An 18,902-nucleotide genomic window follows, 5' to 3' on the forward strand; every position below is an offset into this window, starting at 1 on the left:
ATAGAAAAGATAACTCCTAAAGTACAGGAAAGTCTTGATACACATATATATATATTTATAAAAAATCATAGAGAAGGAGAGGAAGGCACTGAAGTGAAGGAGAACCTAGACAGATTAAAACATAAAATAGTTGTTGGCAACATGGTATGGTTGCATACCAGTAAGATAAGATTGCACATTTCTAGCAATGTCCCTGTACCTAGAGCAGGCACTTTTTAGACACATAGGGGTTGTCATTCTTGTCTCAGATATCCAAGAAACATCTGAAGACCAAGCAGAGGATTGTAAATTGATTTGGTACTGGACTGTCAGAGGATGTACAATTACTCTACTATTAAAGACAAGGCTAGATTTCCATAATCAATTCTGCAGTAAGGTCTATATATTTTGTGTCTCTGGTAGCTTCGGCCTTATTAGTCCCCAGGTAACTATAAAAGGAATTTCTTAAATGTAATCTCCTGTTGGTCACTGATCCCATGACTACCTCATAATTAATCTCTCGAGATCCAAAGATATACCTTTAATTTTCCACCAGCACTAAACATTTTTAGACCAAATAGATAGATGCTATGTTCACTGAGCAGCTCCAAAACCTCCTCCATACATGACTTCATGGACCTGCCAAATGAGATAAGACTGCATTCTGCACACCTCAGTGATAGCATGGACACTTAGGGTAGGGTGGAAAGGGCATGTCCCTCTTAATGTTAAATAACTTGTTGAATTTTGATAATCGGCCCATAAGGTCTAGCAGGACCTTTTCAGCCATGGTATTCTCACGCATAAAAGCCCCCTATTAAGTAACACATAGGGGTATATGTGCTAATCCCGCGTCTGTACTATGCCTGGTACCCCAAGGTTCTGCTCTGTCACCTGTTCTGTTCACCATGTACATACATGCGCTCACTGTGAGCCTCTGGCAGCAGCTTTCCTATTCCTGCACATGATCTGCAGCTATACTTGGAGTCTGTGAAGGATCACGGGAAAAGAATGGAACAGGTGATGGCTGCCATCCTGGAGACCAGCTTAATCTAAGTGCACACAAGCATGAAGCAACTCAGTGAAGATACAAGAGTGGGTCTGCTCACAGAATCACTAAAAAGGACACCTCCCTGAGAAGTGGCAGAGAAAGGATGTCACAGGCTCAAATGCAGGCAGTGAAGTGCCCCGTCCCTAACCATTTTATAGGTAAATTCAGCCTTAATTGAGGTGCATTGGAGCCCCTTTAGGATCCTGAGCCCTGGTGGCATCAGCAGCCTGAGCAGCAGATCAGACAGTGCTGCATTATGAGAGGGGCTCACAGGGTAGGCTCTGGCAGACCACCTTCACGACAGAAAGGCGTCCAGTACCAAATCATATATATTCATTCGCATAGTTGATAAATACCTAAATACTCATCCCCTCCCTGGCCAATCATTTTCATACATCAGAGATGATATCTGCTCGCCAGATCTTTTTCTCCTGTAAGCAGCAGCTCCAGACTTGCTGAATGTGCAAGAATTAAATAATACTAAGATGGCTGCCCTGTGCATACCATATCCTGACACTCTTCATTTCTAATCATCCTTCAACAACAAAGTGCCATAGATTCTTTTTAAATGAAAAAAAGGATCTGCAGCCATGGTCAACAAACTGGAACTATCACCAGGGGTCAAACAAAGGCCAAATCCCACTTTAAAACAAACATCGATGAAGCCACTAGCTTTTTCGTTAGCTGGCAGCATTTTGGCCTTCTCAATGTGTGTTTTGTTTTGTTGTGGTTGTTTTACAAATGTATTATTTGTAGACAGTGGCGTCTCCTTCATTAAGACGGAGGAGCGTCGCCCCACTGCTTTGCAGCAGTAAAACAAAGGAACAAAATGATAATAACTCAAGGTTATTATCATTTTATTTTGTCCTGCTGCGGCAGCTTTGCAGAACAGGGCTGCTCTGACGACAGGATCAGGGGAGTGGAGAGCACACTTTGTAAGTGTGCATGAAGGTTTGGCCACCCGTCTGGGACCGGCAAACATTCATGCGCACTTTGCATGTTCTCCACCCAGGCTGCATTACAGCCTGGGTGGAGAACATGCCCAGGCTCCCATTCCCTGGCTGAGCGCTGGAGCACAGCTCTAAGACCAATCACAATGCTAAATTGCAACATTGGGATTGGCTTAGGGGAGCTAGGATGGGCTTCCTGTTCCGGTGGTGTGGAGGGATGAGGAGGAGAGACGGAGGAGAGTTGCATGATAAGGCCACCACTGTTTGGAGAGCTTTCGTCCCCTTAACAAACTTAAAAAATACATTGGATAAAAGCAAAAATATGTTTTTGGTCTCAAAAAGTACACATTTCCAAAGGTAGTCAATGGCACTGAAATATTGGTTGACATCTTTACTTCCAGGTGGCTATGAAGCCTTTCTTTCCACAGCCAGATTGAGCTCATTTGACATTCCTGCGGGATCGTCACTGAATCTGACACTTTTTAATGTATGTGTCCAACCCCTGGCAAACCCGGTGGAAGTGTTTGGCCTCAGCTTGATTTCTTATGCAACGACACATAGTTTATATTTTTTACTTGCCCTTCGCCCAGAGGGCACTCTATCCAAACTGAGGGAATGCCTGTCATCCTTAGCAGACAGGATGGGTCTCAACTTCCTGAAAAGTTTCGGTAGTAAAACAGAAGTCAAAGTGGTAGGAAATCAGTTCAACCTTTGGTGTTCCCAACTGTGGCCAGGTGACTTAGGGCCTTTTCTAGTGCACAACCCTTGTTCAAGAACCTGAGTTATATAGATTAATAACAATGTTTCTTCTGACCACCAAATAAAAACTGTGTCTGTTTGTAAAAGATATCATGGGCCCTACCTGCTACTACACAAAAAACATAGTCCGTTCCACCATAGTATCCCTCCTGGACTATGACAATGTGCTTTACTTGGTGCTATGCAGGAGGTTTTAAAAAGACTGCAGATAGTCCAAAATGCTGCAGCTCTGTTCCCTTGCCGCGTTCCCGTACATCACACCAGTTCTTCCAACTAGTGCAACTTGCACTGGCTCCCGCTTAGACAGCATATAATATCTTAGACTCTTTGATTTGTGTATAGGGCTTTCCACAAGACTAGTCCTGTTTATCTCAGACATCTCATTCAGTCATACTCTTTGCCTAGAACACTACATGATTCTGGTCCAAGTCCTCGGTATGTTCGCTTGACACAGAGAGGCCGCTCCTTTAGCTATTTAGCGACTAAATTATGGAACCAACAGCCACTGCATCTTTGCAAAGTCCAAGTGAGAAGATCATTTGAAAAAAACTGAAGATCTGGCTCTTCTAAGTGAGCGGGCTCTACCAGACAGATCAGTGGGGTAGTGTTTCTTAGCGCTGGGAAGTCCCTCCAGGCAACCATGCGCCATATAAATCCTACTAACATAACATAACATAACTTTAAGTGCAGATATGCTTTTTTTGAAGAGCAGAATGCCATCACACATAATGACTGAATCCACTAACTGAAGTGGACTGACCCACTGCCACCATCAACATATATATAATGGTAGTAAGATTGTGTTGTGTAGTTCCTATAAATCTATATCGGATCTGTGCGCTTAGACAACATTAACTATGGGATTGGTGTTCAGACTGATTCCAGACACCCCCAAGCATATGCTCACCTGTAGACCAGCTAGCTCCCAGTGCCACTTTAAGCCCATCTTACGAAGGAGCGAATAGTTTCTGGCCACTATGACATGACTACCCTGACCCCTCAGAAACAGTGCAGTACTTTCAGTCACTCGTGTTGACTCGGTTACAGAGAGATCCGCAGAATAAACAATGGGGTTGTTTTCAATCAGCATTTATTGACCCAGCGTCATTCTAGTATAAAATACTTGTGCTGCAATGACCATTAGACTAAAACAGATATATAAGGTTGCGAGCACCAACAGAGTAAATAAAAGGTAGAATTCTTCCATGGTACTAAAACAGTGAATATATGCAGGCATATACATAGCAATATTCAGGAGTACTCCTACGATGCGAACCCTATCTAAGTGTACGTAAGTGTACCTAGCAGGTATATGGGTTTAAAGCCAAGAATCCCCTTAGGAGATAACCAGCCCCACTACCTGATGTGAGAGAATGAAGGACCCTCTCTTGGTCTCGAGTTGAACACCCCGCAAGGGATGTCAGACCACTGCGTTCTGGAGTTTCTGCATGCAGGGACCTCAGTGTCCCATGTCAGCATGGAAGTTTCTCCTCTGGTTTGCCCAGTGAAGATGTGGTACTTATATACCCGAAAGGTACCCTACCTAGCTGTGCCATGGTACTGTGGGCCTGTCGTCCAAGGATGACGATAGCTGTGACTTTTGTACAGAGTTATTATGCCGAAGATGGTAGTCCTGCTGTGATACTGAGTATCCTCATGCATAATAAATGAGGCTTGTTTTCAGAGAAAACCGCACAGCATTTATTTGGCAACTAACTAGGCAAAAGGTTAGCGCCAGAGCTGTTATGTAGAATAAGGTAGAACAAATGTAGGTACTAGATCGTGCAACTTCCTATGCCTACATTGGGGTACCCTGGGGGGGCATAACGATTGAAAGGTTTTGGCTGATGTCAGACCTAATATTATTTTGTTGGAGTTCTCTGGAATAAAATGGATAAACAGATTCTGTCCGTTGGATCCGAATCTATATGAAGAAGACTCTTCCAGTTGCTAATGTGATCTTCTAGATTGTGACTGCTGTTAAAGTTTACGTCAATGTGCTGTTCCCTTGAATGCTTCTCCGCCCAACGAAATCCAAGTAAAAACGCAAAGCGTTCATCTCATTATTATTTTAAATCAAGTGGCTAACACAACTGCAAACCTGTCCACTCATTCACCACCTATGTTGTGTTGCTTAAGCCATCCACTGATATCTCAATTATTTTATCATTCTCCGTCTTCAAGAAGTGCCGTCATTGGGGACATAAACACACCTGGTGGCGATAGCTCAGTGAGACGAAGGTCAGCCAGAAGCCTGTAGGCAACCACCTTACGTCTTTTAACCATGAGACGCAGGGTGAGTGAACCAGTAAAACTGCACATTATTTAAGCGCTCACTTCAGTTCATCTCGTGGTGTGTGTATGTGTTGTGTAGTCATTGTTTATGCTGATATTTGTGCAAAACAATTCTCAGAGCTTTGGAATGCAGATGGAAATAGTTTCCATGTTTAAATATTCAGATTATTTCATATCTGGGCCAGGTAGAGGAAATCTTTCTTCAGTTACGTCCTTTGGGATAACCACCAAGATTTTGCTCAATAAGTCTGACAACATGCTAACGGGTAGTCAATAGCCCACTTTTTAAAGCAAATATTGGTAAAGACATGCCTGGAGTCTGGTTAGAGGTAGAAATATGGGGAGTGAAGTCCTGTGTGTTGTTAGGACCCTCTGACAAAACAATGTGACGATGCGGGGCAGCGTCTATTCCCGCCCCCTGATACCCCAACTCCCTCCAACCCCCCTCTCCACCGTAACTCTAATGAAGGCAGTTAACAAGGAGCTCTGAGGTCCCTGTTCTGCTACATAATCAAGAGTATTCTTTATTTGTGAGATCTTTGTATATAAAGAACTGGGATGGGATTTCCTGGAGCAACAAAATGGCCATTGTAATGGAACTCTGTATTCCATCTGAGGAAGTGTTTGATGGCAGTTCTGTTGGAACTCTGTCTTCCTTTAGATTTTATTTTTTCAGTCTGTCAGCTTTGATGTTCATGAAAGCTTTGATCTTTAGATAGTAAGAGTTTAGGGTGAAAAATGATTTCATCTTATTTCCTTTAATCTCTAAGAGTACCTTACTTAAGAATGGAACACAGGATGGGATTCAACCCATCTCTTACAACAAGCTAACATGCTACCTAGGAAAATGTACATAAAACTGAGATTCATGTTTGATACCCCCAACTATACAGGAAGATAGAAGACTTTGCCTCATGCCAAAAGGATTTTCATCTGGAAAACTGTCATCCTGGGCACTTTTTACAATGCAACTTTTCAAAGTCCATTGTCAAAGGAAATTAGGGAGAATTACCTGGGTCAATTGTTGTATGTGTTAAGTGATAAACATGATATTGATAAACCCAGATTCCTAAATGTTTCTGATGTGCTGTAAATACATGTAAGCATCCTACAATAATTTTCAATGAATTAGATGGAATTTGAAGTTAAATTTGATATTTATTTAGTAAGAAGACAGTTTGAAGGTATGTATTTTAAAACATATTTTAAAGGTGAGAGAATTATATAATAAAGATTTTGTATGTAAGTAAATACACATATCTACACCATTTGAGTTCCTACATTGTCTGCAAGTAGAGTTCATACTGCAAACTTATTGAATTGCTTCTGCCCACTAAGAGGCATGTTGTACCCTTTCCTGACATTACAGAATGTCAGCAGTGATTAATATGTAAAAAAAAAGTGTTGGGGCTCTCATCAGGAGGCAGCTTGCACTAGCCCATTTCTCCTGTTAGCACTGCCTAAAACAGAACCAACTGCGAACCACAAAAGTAAGGAGAGGATGTGGCATAATGACCAGAGCTGCCTACTTTGAAGCTGGGGAACCATTTTGGGGTTTCTGCATCAACTCAACATCCTGTCATTCTGGGCAAATCACTTAATCTCCCGGGAAATGAATGTGTCCTTAACTGGTGGTCATGAAAAGCACCGTGGTTGATGTTTAAGTGTCGGTGCTCAGCACCAGAAATCACTGGCTCAAACTAAGCACCGAATGTCACCACCTTACACTCAGCACTTCACATATTAGGAAACACAACCATGAACCTCGTTCGTGCTGTAATGGGACCACCAACCGACAAGACAAAAAAGTAACTTTTACAGCACCAGATAACAACTAATCATCCCAGGTGCTGGCAACAACACACCTGTAACAGCGAAATTAGCAAACTTTCAATCATGTATTCTATGTAACATCTCCAATAAACTATGTAAGGGAAGTGCTAGTCCAGCCCAGGAAGGCCAGTAAAAGGAAATAACTATTAATCATTCTTTCATTCTCCCTAAGATCCTAAGGTATGTGCACCACAAGGCTGTCCAAGTGCAAGCAATAAACTATAAACCATTCACTCTTCCTATCATCACATAGTAAGTATACTGCCCAGCAGTGAAAGCCACATACTATTACCATTCATCTTCTCTAATATCTCACGGTAATTATACCTGAGAGCAGTGACAAAAACATAATACTACCAACCATCCCTCAATCATACGATCTCAAGGTAATTATATCAAAAAGACCAGAAAGCAACAAACTATAACCATTCAACGTCTGTTAGATTGCAAGATAAATAGCAGGGAAAGTGACACCTACAAACCATTCATCCTCTAATACTTCAAAGTAGTTATACACCAGAGCAGAGAAAACACCAATCAACCATCCCTCAATACCAAGAGCGCAAGATAATTATACCACAGATCAGTGAAAGCAATGTGCATTTAGCCATTCACAAAATATCTGGAAATTAAATTGCAGAGGGGTGAAAGAGAAAACACAACCCTTCGTTCTCTCTAAGTTCTCTCAGTGGGTACACAGAGGGAGTGCTGGCAGTGAAAGAACAAACGATCACCCCACTCGTACTCCCTGAGATCTGAGGGTAATTGTACCACGGATCAGTGAAAGGCAACTCACATGCGTACTCCCTAAGATGATAATTATACCGAAGAGCAGTGCCTGCAACATTCAGCCACTTATCCTCCTTAGTATCTTTGGGTTATTGCACCACACGGTAGAAAAAGCAACAATAAACTATTCATCCTGCCTGACACAGTATCTTGATTCACCACAGAGCTGCGACAGCCGTCGGTCACTCTACCAAAGGTGGCCTGGGGCTTTTCGAGGCACTTGGTAGGGTCCGGGCGGTGAGTGCTGCTCGTGGCCCCTCCATTTCGCGTTGGGAGTGCCCGGAAGGCCCGCCCCTTCAGGACTCTGGCATCTCGCTATAAACAAACCCCATCTGCTTTTACTCTGCCCCCTCCACCCATAAGTGGATGTGACATCTCTGAGCCCCTCTCCCTGACGGCCTGGCCTTGGAGTCGGCAGGCCCAGCGCCCCGGGCCAGGCTGAGCCGTTGGCATATGTGGGGGATTCTGAAACATGTGTGTGGGGGGGGGGGGGGCATTTGATATACACTCCCCTACCTGTTCATGCCCCTCATCCACCTCAATGCACAAAGCGCACTGAAGGCCACACATCCCACATGCCCAGATATGCCTAGCACTTGCTGCCACCGGTTGTCGTGCACACATATGCAGCAGCCAGAAAACAGGCATGCCTGCCGTTCTAGAAGATTCTTTAGTGATTCCGTGCCGCCCCACACATGAATACGAGCTCTCACACTCGCGTGCACCCACTAAAAGGTCGTTTGGGTTACAAACCCTGTCACGCGCCACAAGAACACACAGTAAAATGACATGTTGATAGTCAAGTTACAAATATAGGTGCCCTTCCGTTTCTCTGACGCCATGGCCTCTCCCGATGTCTTCTCTGAACCTCTCAGCTCTCCTACTGAAGCTGTCTCCTGCAAAGGTCTCCTACAGCTGTCTCTTGGTAACGAGACAGCGCTCGGGTAAGGACGCCGAGCCCTGATGCAAGCAGGGAACAAATGGAACCTCCTGATCTCAAGATGGTCGTTAGAAGACCATCATAGCCGGGGTGGCAGTGATCACGCCTCACCTCTGGACCCTGGTGCCACTGCACCTGCTGCACTAACGGTGGCTTCTCCCCTGATAAGATACTTTATACGGAAGCAGTGACAAAGTATCGAAGTAGCGCTTCCCTCTTTCCCACCTGAAGTGTGCGCCTGCCCAGTGGTAACTTTCAATGGCTTGTTAACTTTCAGCTGTTACAGTTGGCTAAAAGTGGCAGAATTAGCACAGGAAAAATAAAATGACTGCGTGATGCCGGGATTAGATGCAAACACAAAGACATGAACGCGAAATCTCATACTAGAGTGCACACAAACCCTCTCACGCCAGCGTCCAACTTATCCACAGTACACACAGTCCCAGTCCGTACACACCGCCACGCGCCATAAATAAACTCACACTGTGCTCTACACACATTCCTCAGTCGCTGGCCCTGACAGCCCTTCCCGCGTCCCTGCTTGCGCAGTCGCTGGCCCTTGGAGTACTTTACGCACGCTTCCCTCTCTTTCCCAAAGCCCCGCGTGCTATCTCAGAGGCCTTCAGTGCCCGCCACGGCCCTGCCCCCTGGCTCTCGCTGGCACAGACACACACGTTCACCAGCGCCAAGACTCTGCCCGCCGCAGCCATGGCGCAGAGTGACAGGCACTCCCGGGGCCCTGACAGGTGCGGCTCCCTCTATAAATAGGCTTTAATCAGCGGCGGAGGCCGCGAAGCCCCTGGGCCCGGGGGGCACGGACGGGGTGGAGAGACGGGAGGCTGTCAGCGGAGGGGGCCGGGGAGGGGTGCAGAGGGGCCCGGGAGGGTACAAGTGACAGAAGGATCCGGAAGGCTGATGGGCAGTTGGAGCAGCCAGACACGGATAGCTCTTCCTTGAAGCAAAAGTACACACGGCCGGACAGTGGAGTACCTCACACTGATGGGGTCTCCATATAAAATGTGACGAGGCGCCCTGCTTCTTACATATCTCACAGATGGTCATTGACATTGAGCTAAATGGGGACCACAGAAGGGTTGGGCGCCCCCTGAAGGGTTGGGGCCTTCCTGTGCCGCAGAGGCCTGTGTATCCCCCCTGGGCCCGTACTGAAGTGGGAGTTTTGTGCAAAGAGTTTGTTTCTAGAGGTGGTGGGACGTTTAGCACCTCTGCAAACAGAATGAACCCCTTCGGTGCAGCCTGGATGTATCCATCACTTGGTCAGCGTAGGGGCAAACCGGGCACACACGGATACCCGAAAACAGACGTGTACGTACATAATCATATGTAAGCGCACGCGCATTCAGACACGTGTGCGCAAACACACATCCCAGTTGTGCATCCTAAGTACACAATTTCCAACTGTGTATAAAATGAAGGCTCGCGATTTATTGCAGTAACGCTAAGAACTCAACATGTCACGAATGAGGAGTTAACGCAGTTAACACGGTCACCTCAGCGCCTAGAGCGATTCCTGTCTCTCTGTGCAGGCCATCTCTCACAGTGCAAGGATGTGGAGGGTTTCACTATGGCAATGGTGAGGGCTGCACTAGTGGAGAAAGTGAGGGGTGTGAGGGCCCCTTGGTCGTCACCTACCCAGCCAGTCATCTGACATTGTTTTTCCTCGTCTCCCCATTATGTGTCTCCTTCTCTCCCCCTTCGATGGAACAATGACGACGCCCCCTGGGCAGATACCAAACCTATTTGTACCTACTGCGAAGACCGAGCAACCTTGGCCGATGCCCGGTGGAGCTGTCCTATGCAGCTATAGAGGAGTCTGGCCCCTTAGCCGTCACCTATCCAGCCGGTCATCTGACATTGTTTTCCTCTTCTCCCCATTCGTGTCTCCTTCACTCCCCCTCCCTCTGTGATTTTTTGATTCAAACGGTGTAACTATGTAACCTGTAACTTGCTGATCCTCATGTAAAGCGCTCTGATACCTCCGGGTCTAGCCAGCGCTATATAAAACTTTGCACATAAAATAAAATAAAAAAATAAAGGGTGAATATGAGGCTGAGGCTACACTGGCAGCGAAGGTGAGAAGGACGACAGCAGCTACGGTGGTGATTGAATCTGAGAATGGAGAGGGTGCACTCGTGGTGAAGGTTTCAGGATGAAGTGGGTGCACCAGTGGTAAACGTAAGAACAAGAAGAGTTGTACTACTGGTGAAGGTGAGGATGAAGAGGGCTGCACTGGTGATAATAGTGAGGACGAAGAGGGCTGCAAGGACGAAGAGGGCTGCACTGGTGGTAATAGTGAGGACGAAGAGGGCTGCAAGGACGAAGAGGGCTGCACTGGTGGTAATAGTGAGGACGAAGAGGGTAGTGAGGACGAAGAGGGCTGCAAGGACGAAGAGGGCTGCACTGGTGGTAATAGTGAGGACGAAGAGGGCTGCAAGGACGAAGAGGGCTGCAAGGACGAAGAGGGCTGCACTGGTGGTAATAGTGAGGACGAAGAGGGCTGCAAGGACGAAGAGGGCTGCAAGGACGAAGAGGGCTGCACTGGTGGTAATAGTGAGGACGAAGAGGGCTGCAAGGACGAAGAGGGCTGCAAGGACGAAGAGGGCTGCACTGGTGGTAATAGTGAGGACAAAGAGGGTAGTGAGGACGAAGAGGGCTGCAAGGACGAAGAGGGCTGCACTGGTGGTAATAGTGAGGACGAAGAGGGCTGCAAGGACGAAGAGGGCTGCACTGGTGGTAATAGTGAGGACGAAGAGGGCTGCACTGGTGATAATAGTGAGGATGAAGAGGGCTGCAAGGACGAAGAGGGCTGCACTGGTGGTAATAGTGAGGACGAAGAGGGCTGCACTGGTGATAATAGTGAGGATGAAGAGGGCTGCACTAGCAGTGAGGTTGAGATTGCTCGAAGCTGAACTAGTGGAGAAGGTGAGGCTGGAGGGGGTTGCTCTAGTGGTGCAGGCGAAGTTGATCAAAGATGCACTAGTGGTGATTGTGAGGATGAAGAGGGCTGCACTAGTGGTGAGTAACAGATGAGAAGGGACACAGAAGATGCGAATATGAGGATGAGGAGAGCTGCACTTGTGGAGGTGAGATTGATGGAGGCAATAGTAATGGCAGTACTGGTGGCAACGGGGAGAATAAAGACGACTACAATAGTGAAAGTGATAATGACGAGAGTGGACTTGTGATGAAGGTAACGAAATGAGGAGGGCTGCACCAGCAGCGAAGATAAGGATGAAGGGGACTGCACTAATGGTAATTTTTTTTTTTTTTTTTTGCAGAGTTTTTTTTGTAATGGTAAGAAGAGTGGAGCAGCCATTGTGGTGAAAATGAGGTTGAGCAGGACTTCACTATTGATGAAAATGAGGTTGAGCAGGACTTCACTATTGATGAAAATGAGGTTGAGCAGGGCTGCACTATTGGAGAAAATTAGCTTGAGCAGGGCTGCACTATTGGAAAATATGAGCATGAGCAGGCCTGCACTAGGGGTTAAAATGAGGCTGAGCAGGAGTGCACTAGCAGTGAACACGAGGCTGAGCAGGGCTGCACTAGCAGTGAACACGAGGCTGAACAGCGCGGCACTAGTGGAGAAGGTGAGGTTGTTCGAGGTGGCATTGAGGCGAAGGTGAGGAAGCTTAGAGCTGCACTAATGGTGAAGGGAAGGCCAAAGAGTGGTGCACCAGTGGTGACAGACTGGGCAAAGAGGGTCACACTAGAGTGAAAAAAAGGATAACGAGGGCTACTCTAGTGCTGAAGGCGAGGATGAGGAGGGCTGCGCCAGTCGTGAAGGTGTGAATAAAGAGGGGTGCACTTGTGGTGAAGGTGAGATTGAAGACGTGTGCACCAGGCATACTATCAAGGATGAGTAGGGCTGTCCTAGAGTACAGATGGGGAGAGGATGTGGCCTAATGGCTAGGACAGTCAATCTCGAATCTGGGGAACCAGGTTCGAGTCTCTGCAACGACACTCAACATGTGTGATTCTGGGCAAACATTTAATCTCCCCCCCAAAAAAATGCATGTGTCCTTGTGTAAACGCAATTGGTGCTCATGTAATGTGCTCTGATACCTCTGGGTCAAGTTCGTGCTATATAAAACTCCGAAGGAAGAAACATGTAGAGGATGCAAAGGGCTAAACTGGTGCTGAAGCTGAGGATGGGGTCGGGTGCGGTGTGATGAGGATGAGGAAGATGTGGCCGCGCAGATAGTTCAAGGTTTGCTCTGCTACTGCCCTGCTGAGCTCGCCCCAGCCAGTGTGCAGCCCCCCTCACGACACTGGCTCATCCTCCAGTGCATGTGTGGCCCTGCGCCTGTGTGGCTCCTGGTGCCTCCACCCAGCATCTTTGCTAAAGATGTCTAGAACAGTGCGGCTCTCCTCTCCCTGCCCGCCCAGGATTTCATTCAGACATTCATCAGGAGACAGTGACTGCCAGCTGGAGAATGTAGCAAGAAATATTCAGCTATTGAACGGTTCTATGCCAACCACTGCGCCAATCACACAATCAATGCCTGTTTGTGCTGTGCAAACACTCACACCTGTAACTTTTATTGTGAACATGTGAAAAACATCCATGTGCACCTGTGGCACACGTGGCCTATGAGGCCCACTACGTCTCTGGATTCATTTTAGTCGGGCAACAAAAAGTTATGAGTTGAAGTGCTTGAGCCAACACGTCTTGACCACCAGAAATCCCAGTGGGGAACATTCCATTTCACTGTTTTCAGCTCCTCTGTGCCATCACATCAGAAAAGTACCCATTTTCAGATCAATATGGACTGCCCCACAAAGAGCCCAGCCCGTAGTGCCGGCACTACCTGCTTCAAGCAACCCCCTACCAATCACAAGCCCAGGCATCACCGGTCCACAGAGGACATCTTAAAACAACCAACTTCAACAAAAAATACAATGTTACATAAACAGCAAATTCACGCTAATAATGGAAAATATATGGCAATCTAGTAAGTTTTAACATCTAATCTTTTACCCTACCCACTCACAAGGCATGGCAGCCACCCATTACCCACCCAAGCATGTGGCACTTGTTTCAACCTGCTGGGCTGGGCCTCACCCTGAGGTAGAGGTGAGACATTGCACCTTAGGGCGCTCTTTGGAATCTCGACCCTTTCAAACCTCCCTGCAGTAGCCATGGCCTTCTCCAACAAAATGGAGGTCTGTGACTGAAGGGTGATCCCTATCCGGCCTCTACACCCCACCCTACCAGCTTCGACGTCAGGTCAAGCTCAGATCAAACCAACTGTAAAGAGGGGGATAAGTACTGGCAGCGCTAGCTGAGAAGTCAGACCCAGCAGACTATACCATCCAAACAAAGGGGGGTTGGAAAGTTAGGTAATCTGGCACAACATGTGGATCTCGCGCCCTTCTCACTGGATCGAAGCAAAGCTCCCACCGTTCCACAGAAACCCAAATATAACTAATATATAAAACTATAGCGATCGCCTGGAGGAGCCAGAAAGACCCGGAGATCCTTTTATGCAGGTTTTTTTTTATGTAGCGCGTGTGGAGATTAAGTTATTTGCCAGGAATCACAGGATGTGGAGCCGACATAGTACCAAAGTCGGCAGCTCTGACCGTTACGCTACATCCTTCACAATACTCTAAGAAGCTGAGTCGGTGCTTGGGCGCCTGAGGGTTTAGGCGCTACAGAGGTATCAATAGTAAATACAATATACCTTTGCGGGGAGGGTGAATATGACTCGTCAATCTGTGAGTTTTAAAAAGGCATCAGTTGCAAAAGGTGGAAAAGACGAGATGCGGGGTGCGGGGCGGGCGTGAAAGCTTGCGTGTAGTGTGCCAACTACAAATCACGGCAGCTGGCACAGAGGGAGGGGGCAGGGCGAGTGCCTCAAACAAGTACTGAAAACTTGATGAAAGAAACGACAGCTACAAGTCCATCTTCCAGAGGGGGGGTCAGAGTAACGCAAGCAGGTGCCGGGGTCCTTGAAGAAGTAAAGGGGCATCAAAAGGCGAGGAGGTAATGGGGCAACGAACCAGCTGATGGGCTCCGAGGAACTCTGAGCGGAGGGAAAGAATGAGATCATAGAGCAACAAAAAAAGGGGGGCGAGGGTAACGGGACTAAGGGACGCCTGGGGACTTCTAGAAGGAAGGGAGGGCCCCCATCGGGAGGGGAGAGAGAGTGGCAGAAGGGCACAGGGCTCTAATAAGGTGCACAGGGTCCAGATACACCTGTCCGGGGCCTGCAGAGGGGCCCTGCTACCACGAGTGCTTTCCGGAGGCACCCCCGCGCCCAGGATCCAGGACCGGCCCATTCCATGCAGCGCTTCCCGTCAGACGGACCCATCGCCCATAAAGAGGGGCGACTCGCGGCCTGTCACTCCGTGCCCGCCCATCCCCGTTATAAAGGAAATGACTCCGTACACAGGGGCTTATTTCGTAAAAGATCTGCTAAGGAAACGTGTTTTACATAGATGCTGAATGTAGATACACCCCCATGCCTGTCTGCTCCACTGGCCAGTGCAACAACTCTAATGTAGTTATCAGATGTTTATTTAATGACAGCGCCTTTATCCGGCTGACTTTATTCTCACGCTGTGACCACTCCCTCGTGTCAGACCTGGCAGCACGCGTTCCTAGGCCTCTGCAGCCTCAGACACGCGTTCACCCTTTCAGCCCCGCTCCAAAACCCGACCGCTGCTTTCTTTATATTTCTATTATTGACCCAGCATGACCCTCACATATCTCCACCAGGCTAAAATGGAGGTGCATTTCTATTAATTCGAGTTATCACACAGCACGGGCTTAATTCTAAGAGTCAGAGGAGAGGCGAGAGCAGAGTTCGGGATCCCTGTTTGGACTGCACAGTGCCCGGGACACACCTACTGTGTGCGGGGGGTGGCGGTGAGCATTTATCTGTCTGCACATATTCACACAATGGGCAGGGTGATAGACAGCTTGGAGGCCACGCACACGTGAGGGACCTTGCAGGTCCAATGTCTGCACTACGTCATGCTCACCTGAGGCCAGTCTCGGTGTAAACGTCATCCATTGAGCTGGTCACCCCTGCACTCTTCCCCGCCACCGAACACATCATGTAGCTGACCGCCCCATGACCCCTCCCCCTCCCTAAGGGATATGTCCTTTATTACATTGGTTGGTTGCCCCCTTGTGCCACAGCTAGCCAGCCGGCGTGTGTCCGGCCCATAGGCCAGTTCTTAACGGAGACCCTTCTAGGCCTTACCAGAAAGACAACCTTCCTTATTTACTCCTTTATGCTACAGCAACTCATACTCCCCACAAGATAGAAGAACAAGTGCAGCCCCCCCCCCCCCCCCCCCCTGCAAGTTACCCCTATCCACCGGGTCTCACATTAGCTCACCCGGCCCCGCCCACTCCTGGACTCCAAGGCCACAGCCCACCGAGTGCTCACTGTGAACAGCAACTCCCTCCACTTCGGTCCCTGCACCTTTCTAGCTCGGACCCTCCCCCCAGGCCGACAACCATCCTAAACTGACCTACGGACGCCAACCATATGTCCCCCATCCCCACCCCTAACCCCCAGGCCAGTCCCATCAGAGTCTCAGGCTCACCTAGGACTACACGCTTGACGTGCTCTCAATTAATGCCACCCATACCCCCCCCCCCATATCTCACCTATGAACACAGGTAGATGGCTCCCAGCCCGACTCCTCCTCCTAGCCAGTCCCCTGGCTCACCCATGGACAACACCAGCTTCGGATGCTCTCGGTCCCTCCCCCTTGTGAGTGGGTCTCTTTCCCTCCAAGCCAGTTCTCAAAGATTCACCTAAACCAGGTAGAAGTGCCCCAGCCTCTCCTCCCCAGGCCAGCACACTGGCTCACCTACGGACCCCAAGTAGGTGTGATCCAGCATTCACTCCCCTAGGCCAGTATCCTCTTTCACCTATGGACACACTAGCCTTAGATGCTCTCGGACCCTCCATTTGAACGTGGGTCCCTTTCCCTCCGGGCCAGTCCCCTCAAGATGACACACACCAGACTGCTGTGTCCTCCCAAGGTCGGTGCACCTGGCTCACCTATGGATGACAGGTAGAAGTGCCCCCAGCCTCCCCTCCCCAGCCAACAGCCCCCTGGCTCACCTATGGATGCCAGGTAGAAGTGCCCCCAGCCACGGGCTCACCTATGGATACCAGGTATATGCGCCTCTAGCCTCCGCTCCCCATGCCACTCTCCTTGCTCACCTATGGATGCCAGGTAGAAGTGCCCCCAGCCTCCCCTCCCCACCCAACAGCCCCCTGGCTCACCTATGGATGCCAGGAAGAAGTGCCCCCAGCCACGGCCAGCCCCTCGCTCACCTATGGATACTTATATGCGCCTCCAGCCTCCGCTCCCCATGCCACTCTCCTTGCTCGCCTATGGATGCCAGGTAGAAGTGTCCCAGCCTCCCCCAGCCCTCTGTGTCACCTATGGACACCAGGCACATGTGCCCCCCGCCACCCCAGGCCAGCCCCTGGCTCACCTATGCATGCCAGGTAGAAGTGCCCCACCCTCCCCCAGTCCAGCCCCCCGGCTCACCTATGGACACCAGCTTGATGTGCTCCCGGTCCAGGAACTCGAGCGCCACGGACACGTTCTCGAGCTTCATCTGCCGGAAGTTGGGCCGCTGGTGGTACTTGCGGTACATCTTCTTCTGGCTCAGCACCTCGAGCAGCGCGATGAGCTTCAGGCCGTCGGCCAGGTCGCGCTGCAGGTCCCCGATGTGCTTGTGCATGCACTTGAGGTGCTCGTTGCACCAGCGCGTGAAGGTGTTCTGCTGGATCTTCTTCCAGGGCGCGTCCTCGGCCAGGTCCTTCTCCGTGGCCGGCATCTCGTCCGCCTCCTCGGGGTAGAGCAGCTGCGGCGACGCCGCCGGGTCCGAGTAGTAGCTGTTGTTGCTCATGGCGCCGGGCGGGGGGCTCGGCCTCTTTATCGGGGATCGCAAGGGAGGGAGGGCTTCAATTTAGCACGGTGCGAGCGGGGCCAGTCCCTGTGGCTGGGCTGAGCTCAGGGCACCGAGGTCCGGCCTGCGAGAGCTCCCTCCTTCCCTCTGCCCTTCTCTTTCCTTCTTTTGTTATACTTTAGTTCCCTCTTTTGGTTTATTCTTCTTTCTCTCTTCTTTTCTTTCTTCTTTTCTTGTATTCCCCTTTTCTGGGGTTCCTTGCCCAGATCCCAATAGGTTATTAGAATTCCCTCAAATAAAAAACTCAAAGGGTTCCTATAAATTCCTGTGTTCTTCTTTCAGAAAGTTGGCAGCGAGTGGTTGCAGAGCGTGGGCCGCTTCTCCTCCCACCCTGGCGGAGTGCCTCCTGGTTGCCGCTTGTTCTCTTCGCTCTTTCGGTTTCTCCTCGGAGTACACTCTTCTTTGCCTTTTTTAGAGCAGAAAAGTTTCCAGCGCCGCCAGATAGTGGTTTTGTTGCTGGCAGGATTCCCTCGGAAGCGGGCTCGGGATACGCGGGGAAGTGATCGGGGACCGGGGAGCACCAGCGCCAAGATCACACGGAGGGATGAGGAGGCGCTGAGAGGGAGTGAGGGGAGGCTGCGCTCTGCCCAGGGGTGTACCGCGCACACTGGTGCATTAAAGTGAGCGTCGGTGCAGGAGGAAGGTTTTTAAGAAAGCTGCTGAGCTGGTCGCCCCCTCCCGCCCCCACGTCAGAGCCGTGGCGTCCCAGGAATGCCTCTGCCATGACCATATACAACGAAGGGATGAGCGGGCGCTAATCCCCCTCCCCCGCATCACTGCGGGCGCTAAGGATAGCCAGGGGCGGGCCAGGCTCCCCCATGACATCCTGGGGTATTTTTAGCGTTCCTGATTCAGTGCTGGGCTGCCGGAGACCACCGTCCCAGACCCCGCTTTGTGTGAGGACCGGTGACGCGAGGGGCCCCTTGCCAGCGCTGACATATGCCAGCCACAGGTGGCACCGACCCCAAGCTCCCGTCTTCCTTCCCCACCCCCAGGTCCGGTCCCGTCAATCACTTGCTGAGAGTGGGGGACCAGATATCACAGGCAACTTTGAACCCCGCCCTGTGGAGGCCGGGCTGTTTCCACGAGCCCGTCCCCAGGTGTCACTCTCTGGTCTTCCGGAACAGCAGGGAGTCTCCTCAGATTCCTAACACCGAGACAGGAGAGACGGACGGGAGAGACACCGTGACTGGAGTGGAAGGGACGACAGTCAGGGGAGAGGCACGGCGGCGCAGGGTCAAAAGGGGCCGACGTGAAACAAGACACAAGAAACAGGATGTCCCTGTTCCCTCACATTGTCCAAGGAGGAGGGGGCTGCCCCCCCCCTCCACCCTCTAC

General features: G+C 49.6%; 1 protein-coding gene across 4 annotated transcripts in view; it reads right to left on the reverse strand.

Annotated features, from left to right (window-relative positions):
* Positions 1–18,176, reverse strand: part of FLNC (filamin C) — a 201,131-nt gene extending 182,955 nt beyond the window's left edge. For 3 of the 4 annotated variants that reach the window (XM_078677808.1, XM_078677804.1, XM_078677800.1), the window contains exon 1: positions 17,141–18,175. In XM_078677808.1, coding sequence (XP_078533934.1) covers positions 17,141–17,504 — 364 coding nt within the window. In that variant the 5' untranslated portion in view covers positions 17,505–18,175. Of the gene's footprint in view, positions 1–17,140 lie in introns of all 4 variants that reach the window. The other variant, XM_078677798.1, reaches the window with a different exon arrangement.
* Positions 18,177–18,902: the final 726 nt, after the last annotated feature.

Source organism: Lissotriton helveticus, chromosome 1_1 (assembly GCF_964261635.1).
Source record: "Lissotriton helveticus chromosome 1_1, aLisHel1.1, whole genome shotgun sequence".
Lineage (NCBI taxonomy): Eukaryota > Metazoa > Chordata > Amphibia > Caudata > Salamandridae > Lissotriton > Lissotriton helveticus.